The sequence below is a fragment of the Rhipicephalus microplus genome, chromosome X, assembly GCF_043290135.1.
Source record: "Rhipicephalus microplus isolate Deutch F79 chromosome X, USDA_Rmic, whole genome shotgun sequence".
In the NCBI taxonomy this organism is placed as follows: Eukaryota; Metazoa; Arthropoda; class Arachnida; order Ixodida; family Ixodidae; genus Rhipicephalus; species Rhipicephalus microplus.
Genome location: NC_134710.1, coordinates 223261073 through 223271587, shown reverse-complemented (window position 1 = coordinate 223271587; position 10515 = coordinate 223261073). Strand labels below are relative to the sequence as shown.

General features: G+C 40.8%; 1 protein-coding gene across 2 annotated transcripts; it reads right to left on the bottom strand.

The window, feature by feature from the left end:
• Window positions 1–2270: 2270 nt before the first annotated feature.
• On the bottom strand, window positions 2271–9945 carry LOC119161718 (uncharacterized). 2 transcript variants are annotated; one of them, XM_075878693.1, is made up of 5 exons: window positions 9706–9945; window positions 9388–9625; window positions 8092–8183; window positions 5935–6045; window positions 2271–4712 (listed from the first exon to the last, which is right to left on the bottom strand). In XM_075878693.1, the coding sequence occupies exons 3-5, from the start codon at window positions 8138–8140 to the stop codon at window positions 4549–4551; spliced, it is 324 nt and encodes a 107-aa protein (XP_075734808.1). In that variant the 5' UTR covers window positions 8141–8183; window positions 9388–9625; window positions 9706–9945; the 3' UTR covers window positions 2271–4548. The 2 variants fall into 2 exon arrangements, with proteins under 2 accessions (XP_075734808.1, XP_075734809.1); XM_075878694.1 differs by having other exon boundaries at window positions 8092–8180.
• Between the last annotated feature and the right edge of the window lie 570 nt (window positions 9946–10515).

Below are 10515 nucleotides of genomic sequence, written 5' to 3'. Positions count from 1 at the left end.
TACCCAAGGCCGAGCTCTTCGCAGAGAGAGAGAGTGTGTGCTTGTGTGTGTGCGTGTGTGTGCATGTATGTGTGTGTGTGAGTGAATGAGCAGTAAGACTTCCACGAGAAAGACTTGCGCTGGCAACATTTCTGGGGCGGCCATATAAAGAAAAATTTCCTTAGTTATCTTTCTCCTTTCCATTCCAGCACTGCCAGACCAATTCGAACCTTTTCATAAGAGACACTGATGTAAGAGACAACTGCTTGTAAAAGACACAAATAAGGCTTGGCAAGAAAATACGTACGTGATACCCTGTTTATAAGAGAGAGCTTATATAAAAAAGTCAAGATTTGCTGCACCGTGCATGCCTCTTAAAATGGGGTTGCCACAGCATTGCAACATGGCAATGCTGTTCTTTTGAGCTTTACAGCAACCTCAGGGGTGGAAGTTGGCTTCAGTCTTATGGAGCAGTTCAGAAAGCAGGAATAATGCTGTTTTGGAGCGGCTTGGAAGTGGTAAAATGGGAGTTTTCGAGCAGCTTTGGAGCATCAAAGTGTGTGTTTTGTAGCAATGCAAGTTAGTTTTGATCACAGAAGTATGGCTTCAGACATGTCATTTCCATTTCTTTCAAGACATGTCAGGATTTACAGTGGTTTAGAATATACAACGAACACTGAAGAAACAACCAGACTTACAAAAAATTATATATACACTCATAAAAAAGTTATATATAAACCCATAAAAAAAGCCCCATCTGCCACGAAAATATTTTTCATACAGTCGAACCTCGCTACAACGAAACTTAAAGGGTGCAAAAAAAACTTTTCATTGAAGCGAAAATTTTGGTGTAGAGAAATTACAAAAAATATATAGATCTACAAACTACCAGCTAATCAAAGCTATAGGCGGCGATAGCATCAACAGTGGCACAGTCCTGTGACGATTTGTGCACCTATAGTGACACATGCTGTTACTTTTTATTTTTGAGTGATTGGGTTTAAGTCACAAAAAACTGATACCACCACTCAGCGCAAACCACGTCACAATGTTTCAGAATATACAAGATTGTCTCAGAGTGTTGTTGAAATTATGCACTGATCTTGTTTCGGCAGCCACATTTTGATGGAGGTGAAGTGCAACAGGTAAATGTACTCAGATTCAAGTGCACATTAAAAAACAGCAGATAGTCAGACATTTATGGTGCCCTCCATTGCAGCGTCCCTTATAATAATATTGTGGTTTAGGAATGTTAAACCTGAACAATTATTATTAAAATTACGCATAGTATGTGAGCACCCTAATTGGTTCGGCAACTTACACGAGCATGAGCAATTATGCTGGAAAGTGCGATCACTTATCTATAAAACAAGACGCGTCCTGGCGATGATCAGATTACCGAAGGCCAACTACATTTATTGCCGTTGTTAGAGTACAGCACGTTTTGCTTGTACTTTCAGTTACTTAGTTTTCTGAGCACAAGTTGGCCCAATAAATGGTTTTGTCTCAAGCAGAGTGACTGCTACTTTCTTTATAGTCATCATCACATGATAATACAATAGGTCTGAGGCAGTTCTAGGGTACACATGCTGTGATTGAAGAGAAATTGACTGCACATTAGATGACATATAGATAACTAACTGTTTACACCAGCAGATAAGAAGAATATAAAAATTTGATGCAGTTTGATATGCTCTATATATACAAAATACCTTGTGGCTACTGTACACTGGCGATTGGTATTGCATAAAAAATCTTTTATGCACAATGTAAAACTGCACATTGTTATTTGCACTATCTTTTTTGTTATATAATGACATTACAAATGACCTTAGCAGCAAAATTACTGTTTGTCTATTTGAGGAGGATTGCCTAATATATTCTAAAATATCATGTCATGATGATCAGAGTTAGCTTCAGCACTACAATCAATTACTAATTGGTGCACATGATGAAAAATAAAATAAACCACGAGCAAACAATATATGCGCACATAACAAGGAAAACAAAATTGTGTTAGTTTTAAATATGCTAGAAGGTAAGCCATCAAGACAGATGAGGCACCTGAAGTATTGAGGCATTACAATATCTGATGATTATCTTGGAAAAAGCATATTACTAATTTATGTAATACCATAGAGATAAAGTTTTGGACATAAGGCATAAGGTAAAATTTGCCTCCCGAGATGTTAAATAAACTGCATACATAACTTTCATACGACCCGCACTTGAATACGGAAGCATAATATTGGATCCGCTTATAAAGAACAAAATAAAGAAAATTTAAAATATACAAAGACAGGAAGCAAGATTTATTATGTTGAAATATAGGTACACAGAATCAGTGACCGAAATGCTCACTCAACTAAACTTGCCTGAGCTTTCATTGCAGTGAAAAGTGGTGAGAATAAAATTCCTTCACATAATGAAACACGGTTGCTTTAACTTAGGCCTATGAGATAACAGCAATAAAAAAACTACGCTCAAAGCACGATTCCCAAGGAAGCCTTGGACATTCTGGCAAAAGCGGGCAGATCCCGAAACGTGAGCTCAACCATCTTGTAGTTCCCCACCCACATCACCACAGAACATGATATCCTCCCAAATAAAAACGAGACTACACACTTGATGGCCAGAGACATGCTGCGCTGAAAACGGACATGCCTCTCGTACAATAAGGAACATACCTCATGTATAAGGATAGGATCACTAGCTATAATGAGCCTGAAATAAAATTAGGGAAACAACAAATTCAACAATGAAGAGGAGGCTGTAACTCAATGAAAGCATATATGCACCTGCAGGCATCATATGAGGTCGGTTAGAAAAGTATCCAAACTTTGATGGAACAGCAAAACCGGGCATTATTGGAGCATTGTAAACCTAAACACCCTCAAAGTAGTCACCTTGGGACTCTAGAGACTGCTCTTAGAGGTGCTACCATTACTGGAAGCATTCTAGCACTGCTCCAGTCACTCCCTCATTTTCCTTGCAATGAAAAACCAATGAGAGCACTATGCTTATCTCACTCGAACACTGCATCCCAGCGACTGGCGAAATTGCCAGGCGAGAAAAAATTCACACGTGCACACGAAGGTTCAAAATCGGCTAATGCAAGCGCGCTTGTTCCAAATTCATGAAGTGATTGCAAAAAAAAAAAGGAGGGGCCGGATACTTTTCTAACAAACTTCGTACATTTTCCACTGGCCTTATGTGAGACAGAGGGGCAATGTATGTATCGGCAACAGCGAGTGGCAAACGCGAGGCGCTATCTGCAGAGCTTGTTGAACAGCTAACAGCAAACCATCATCAAGAGCAGCTGTTGCAGTTCGGTACAACCATAAAATTGTTCATAAAATATTCATAAACCTCCATGTAACAAAGTACGAAACCTCACCGATACAAATCATCGCATTGAAGGTTCTTCGCATAAGAGTTGGTACTTCCATGGCGAAACCCTCTGCAGTGCTATTCAAGTGATTTTATGACTTCTGTATTAGATTACCACACTGTATTTTTTCTACTTCAACTCTTTCCAAAATTTAGAAAAATGTATTCCCCTTCAACTGTAGTGGCTGGTCTCTGTTGCACGGAAGATGACTTGACAAATGCTAAAACTACATGTTTTGACCACTGGCACTAGCAGATGTTTTAGTGTATTGCCTTCCTTTATCGATTTTTTTATAAAGCGCATGGACATTCAGGTGCTAAATAAAAATGAAACTTCACCCTTAATTTTCTCCACGAATAATTATATTCCAACTGTGAAACATCGGGTTAAAGTTCTCAGAGTGTAGTTTGTCAACCTAAAACCAAGTCATTGTATCTCTCTAATGTTCATTCCAAGGAGCCATGACAAGCAATTTTCATAATCTGTATTATAAAAGTTGGTCCTTTGCTGTTGACAAATGAGCTGGTGAAATTTCAGCACATTTGGCTGAACACTTACTTTATAATGAGGATTGTTATAAACACGCATGTGGCCCGGTAGCCTCACAACAGTACATGTGAACCATGACATAATAAGACACTTGCTTTGTGAGCGTATCTACTCCGCCCAACAACTGTTTCATGGTCAGTTGCGGTAAAATGGAGCTACTTCAACTTTTGTATGCCTTGGAATTGAAAAATTGAAGAATTTGCACTGGCTAAGTTCGGGAGAAGACAGATCTCCTGCATGAAACACATGACGTCCCACACCCCATGGCAACATAACGGTAGCTGGCAGTGGGCGGAGTTTATAGCTGGAGACTTCTATAGCTGACTTAGCAATTAGATATTATTTTTTTAATGTCTGTTTTTCATACATTTACAGGCACAATAGACGCTCTACAATTTTTAGCTGAGAATAGCAGTACGGAGGGTGACCTTGCCATGGCCCCAAATAAGTACTTAGTTATGGCGGACTTAGTTACATGGAGGTTTAAACGGATACATCTACTTATTTATGAATGGCTTTATGATTTCAAGCTCCGCTTCTTGATAGCCCCTGTTGTGCCCGCGCTCCTCAGCTAGTGCCTCTTGCTCAAGCTCCTTTAGCTTGAATTTTGCCTCCTGCTCCGCCTGCCTCTATTGAAGCTCCATTTCTTTCAGCTTCATTTTCTGCTCATGGTGCTTTATCTCGAACCGGAGCCGGTTCTCTTCAAGTTGGAGGCGGCGGTTCTCGATTGGAGTTTCCCGATCACAGCGGGCCTCAATGAGGGCATATGTTGCCTCAGCGTACCGCTGTGGACCTGCACAAATTTACAAGGAATAGTTAACTGTCTTAGGTTCAAATGGATGAGCAAGTGCAACAATTTACAAAGCATCATGATATTCTACTGAGCACACATGGTTCTTTTTAACACAGTAGACTCTCAGTAAACTGAAATCTATTAAAGGGAATTGTTGCTTAAATGAAACAACTTCATTCAACACGGTTGCTTTCGCACTTAGATTCTCCACTTTTTTTTTATCTCGGAGCTACTGTTAAATGGAAAACATTTTCTAGTCTCTTCACATTCCATTTAACGATAGTCTACTGTACAGTACTATTCCAAAACACTAGACTTATTAATCACAGGCAGGTAAATACGGTAATAATAGTCAAGCTGCCTCTGTACACACAATATTGCTTGCAACAAAATGTTGCGATTACTTAAAAAAGTATTGGGAGAAATATTATAAGTTGTTTCTATGCATCAAATGAAAGGTCAAGCCCTCAAAACCAAGAAAGTTCACTTATACACTTGTACAACATTAAAAAGCAAATGCAACATGTTTTTAAAAAGCTGGTTCTGTTTCATATACTGTATACTGACGTCAAGACACACAGTAGCCACATGAGTTGGAGACATGCTCACGCTAGATATGGTGATATGGTGACATTACACGGACGTTCCATCATCTATTGCTATACACATATGGGTCAAAGAAGGACCAAGTGTTGTTCTGGCTGCAATCCAGTTGCTGCACACTTGTTGTATCACCCAATAGTAAACGAATCTATGGAACTTGTATCTATTGCGGCCTCTTTTGCTACTGAAAGTTTATACAGGGCAAAATGTTGCTGTCATGACAACAAATCACAATAAAATTGTTTCCTTGCCTTGTGATCAATTTAGATGATGTTGGAATGCACACACAATGACAGAAGCCATGTTTTACTTTGCTCGATTGAAAGGTATGATGAACTACTGCAATCGAACAGCGAGGAGAAGTGACAGGAAAAGCAACATGTAAGCAGCAATTTCGTATGCTTTGGTATCTGACATCGCATGTGTTCATTTGGGTGTGTGAAGTCACCAGAATTGATACTGTAGCCTGACGTCATGCATGTACCATTCACGTCTTAGCAGCACTTCCGGACCTTTATATTCGCTCAGAGACGTGTCTGTACACAGGAGATTTGTATAAGAGAGTAAACCCAGCTTTGAAAATCGGTGTTGGTGCACTTACAACTGCCTACATGCATACCTCTGATTGGAGTGGCTCGGGGGCACACTGGTGTTGAAGTGCGAGTCGCAGCAGTCAACGATGAGCATGGGCTACTTTGAGCCCTGCGCTGCTGCGAATCAACTGGCAACTCTGAAAGGGCAATCAGTAACTGAGTCATGCGAATTTATGCAATACATTTCAACCCCCCCCCCTTTTTTTTTAACTGGCTGATTCTGTCCGATTTCTGATACAGTAAAAGCTCATTAAGTCAAACAACACAGGACCAAAAAAAATGTTTTAGTTATTTAATCTTGAATTATCAGTAGTATCAAGAAAACAAAGAAATGTCTGTTATACCCCTCTCACACCTTGCAATATAAGTGCACTTTGAGCGAGTACACCTAGCTGCGAGTGTCATTTGCGCGTTGTCACACGAGCAAGTTTAGTGTCACTCGCCACAAAGTACACTTGCTGGCAAGCGCGTTCCCTAACCTCACTTCGCTTTGACCAAGTTTGTAGCCTCGGTCCCAGTGGCTTGCACAGAAATACGCTGTTGCCTAAAGCGGTCCTCATACTATTTTTGAACTATTGTTTTCATTATAAGGAATTCTGCTATATACTAAAACAAGTCATAAATCAACAACCTTAGCTACTCTCTCCCTCAGTGTGTGGCCACATTCGCTGTGGGGATGCAGCACCTCATGTTTGGTGGGCTTCGCGGATCATTCATATTACCCACATTGGAACCAAATGTAACCGAATCAACAGGTTTGATGGCAATAAACTATACAAATACTGGCCGCAGCCAGAAAAACTCCCGAGTCATCCAATTTTCTTAATCATTCATTGAGGTCAAATTAACGAGCTTGTTTTGTATTACTCATGAAGCTGCATGGACTTGTGCTAAAAAATTATGCACAAATTTCCAAAAATTAATCTTAAAACAAAGATGACCTACTCTATGTCTATGGTTCTTTAATGTTAATGCAAAGGCTCTCTGGCTACACACATTATATATTTTCTGGCAGCGGAGCAAAGGTGATGACATTTTTATTAACAATTTAGTTCTGGAATATTTACTGGAATAGTTCCATAGTCTCCTAGTGCAGCAAATGCTTCATATCAATCGTAATATGCAATACTTCACTGCACTAAAAAGTAGCACCTTTTATTGCCACCTTGACTTCACTGCAAGTTCACATCATTGCAACCAACTGGAAGATGATTACGTGTGCTCAAACATTTTTCACAGTGAGAGTGGCCACATTTCCCCGAGAGTGTGGATCTATTGAACGTCACAACAGCACCCAGACAATGGCACACCTAAGCACATGCCACATCATAAATTTGCCTAACATAAAAGGACACATGAGACACCAGTCTGCTCATGTCTCCTTTCCTGGCCAAGACTAAAGATGCGTTAAAGCCATATACTCGGAGATTTTAGGGGACAGAGAAATAAGCTTTCTATAAGAAAGATTTACTACACAATTAAAGTGTTTTTTTTTACTCTTGCCTTCAATAACAAGCATCTTCACTTACAATTGTGTACCTGCATTTTGAATGATACTCTTGTTTTCTACTAGGCAAAATACAAGATACACTGATATGACCAAGCTTTTTTTTTTTTTTGTTACACACCTTGCAGAGGCACACGAGTGTTGGCCACCCGTCTCAAGCTCCTCTCATGCAGCAGCTCTTTTGATGAGAAATACAGGCTCTTCCTAGTGCCTTATTTAGATGCTGGAGGCTAGGGCTCAATAGTGCCGGTGCAATTACTTGAAAAACCTTATTTTCTATGATCTCCCAGGCATAACATGGACCAAAAAAATGACAAACAACACAGGGTGATGCACAAGCTATCAACTAGCCCCTATTGCTGCCTTAGTAGCTTCAAAAACCCACTGCAAGGCTGAAAATGACAGATAGGAGAAAAGAGAAAAATAATGGAAAGTAATTTAAGGACATGCTGAAAGGCCCACCTGACTGGAAATGACTATTTAGGACTATTTTACGGGGTCCATGATGTTGCCATTTCTTCCGTGTGAACGTGTACGTGCATTTCCCAGTCTTAAAATGAATTAACACCAACTATCCCAATTATGCGTGCTACAGCATCCACTAGTTTATGCAACAGTGTATTCAGCACGTGTGTAATGAAAAACTTTTAGTGTTTTTCACTGTATTTTCACTCACCACAGTCAGACAGATCCATGTGAATCTCTATGTTCTCCGGCTCATACATTGAATAAGAAGTGTCTGAGCCTGTGACGTGCTTGCACCATCTGCTGGTTAGGAAGAAAACAAATTTTTATTGAGCTCTACCTAATATAGCCAGTAGAAATTCGATTTGTTATAACATAAGAGCTCTAAACCAAGGAACAAGAAACAAAAGAGAGGGAATACAATACTTATAGATAATGAGTAGGTTACACATAACTAAGAATAATAATAGAAAAATGGAGAACCATGCTAAAAACATCTACAAACTCCAGCTAGACAATTATTTCAGGTACACTTATAAATAGTCTATTTCAGCCTTGTGCAAAGCTGTTGAAGGCAAAATTGTCACCTAATTCCTTGAAAAAAAAATTTCATCACATTGACATGTTGCTTGATTCTTAAATCTAGCCAGTACCTCAGCCCAACAATCTATCTGACATTGAATCCCACTGTTTGGTTCAGAAGAGTGAAGTTGTTCTAATCTTTGCTAGACACTAAATGGCATATCACACCCTTCTTTGATGAGACAGCTATTCCTCAACCTTTGGCAAAATAGCTCAAGCTCTGACCTAGTAACATGTTATGTAACTGGTGAAATGATTATGTAACATAGAAAACAATTGCATATTCATAAAAATTTCATGTCTACTGCAGGATGAAGGCTTGCATGAAGATATTCCAATTCTCCCATGTTGTGCAAGCAGACTGCATGTCATGTCTATAGCATTGTCAATTTTGCCACGTGATATAACTCATGTTCAAGGTTCTCTGCGTGACCCTTTTCTGAGCATGTGTGTGTTTGTGAGTAGACATATCCTTTTGCACATGTGATCCTTTTTTACATCACGGTAATCACCTGACACCAGAAGTAGCAAGCTAGGTAACCAAGCAAACATTTCCGGGAATCTTATTAAACTTTGCTATATCTCTGTCTCTACCTATCTGGTAAATATACCACAGCGCCACACAGGTAGCACCTAACTAAGTCATACAACAGGCCGCAAAGTGTGCTGCAAGCATGGCTGCTGCCTTCAGATTTCACACAGAAAACTTCCAGAGGTTGTGCCTGCTATGATCGTGCAGAAAGCAAGCGTTTACAAATATTTGTCCAGTTTGTTATACTCTCTTCTTAACTTATTCAACCGGTGAGGCACTGTAGTATCATGCAATTGATCAAATGACACCACCTGTAAATTCAACGCAGGCCAAGTGTACGGCTCACTATCAGTTAAGTACCAGTAAGAATTGCGAAATCAGCACATTTCTTACCAGGCTCAACACCGTCCCAACTCAGCATAGGCCACCAGGGCATCTTCTTCTGTTGTCGACGCGACGTTTCGCTGGCGGGCGGGCGACCGAGTTTCTTGTGGCTCTTTTTTTGATGTCGTCGCGTTCAGCGAGCTGTCGTGCGGTTGACGGCGGTGGCGTGTAGCCGCACTCGCGCGCTATGTCAGCCGCTTGCTGCAGGAGGTCCTCCTGTTCGGACTGCTCCTCTTCTGTACCGGAGCTATTGCCGAGCCAGTAATCACAATTTTTGTCAATGGGAAAGAACAGTACATAACAAAGTTCAATACGAGACGCACTTACCTCTCAATTTTCTTCTTCTGATCTCGCAAAAAACGCAGGAGGATTTAGTTAAGCCTTTTCCTGACACTGCGAATGCTGAAGCATCTGTCGAGCACCTCGGAGAGCCGATCGGTTATCTTCAGCCACCTCGCAGGGTCAAGGAAAGTATTTACATATAATATTTCCTTCACTAGAGCGATGTCATCGCTGAGAGTAAATCGCTTGCGCCCAGACATCGATTCCGCTGATGACAGAGCGAATGTAGACAACGTGTTCGCCGTTGGCGCTTTCGCTTCGGCTTGTCTTGACTCGGTAGCTTGCTCCGGGCCGTGAACGTAAAGCCTATACGGCGAGTAGTTTACGTTACGTAAAGGTTCACGTTCCGTAAAGACTCGCGCATGCGCAGATTCTATATGGTGGTATCCGGTAACACGGTAACGTAAAGAAGTATACGTACAAACTAAAACACATCTACTAAGCGTCAAAGGTGTAAACAAAACTCCGTGCTAACGTGTACACGATAGCATACAGCGATATCTAGGGCATGGACATTTTGGTTTATTTGCCAGCGTTGGGCAGTTTTAGAGTAGCGTTCGCAGGGCTTTGCGTTTGCGTTGCGCATGCGTCGTAGGCTAACTCTTGCCGGGCTCCCATCACGTGACGCCCGCAAGCTTTACGTGCTGTATTCTAAAGCTCGATTGTCACGCAGCCGCAGAAAGTATTTGGGGGTGCGAATGAGGGATAAGCATGCAGTTAATCATAGTAACATACGATCAAAATACAACGATGTCAGTGTATCCGATGATGCAAGGCTATACGATCGCACAACTG

Excerpts from the sequence above, each read along its gene's own strand:
- LOC119161718 (XM_075878693.1), bottom strand. The coding sequence starts at position 8,140 with ATGTATGAGCCGGAGAACATAGAGATTCACATGGATCTGTCTGACTGT. Across the intron at positions 6,046-8,091 it reads CATGGATCTGTCTGACTGTG|AGTTGCCAGTTGATTCGCAG; the intron begins GTGAGTGAAAAT and ends TTGCCCTTTCAG. Across the intron at positions 4,713-5,934 it reads CCGAGCCACTCCAATCAGAG|GTCCACAGCGGTACGCTGAG; the intron begins GTATGCATGTAG and ends AAATTTGTGCAG.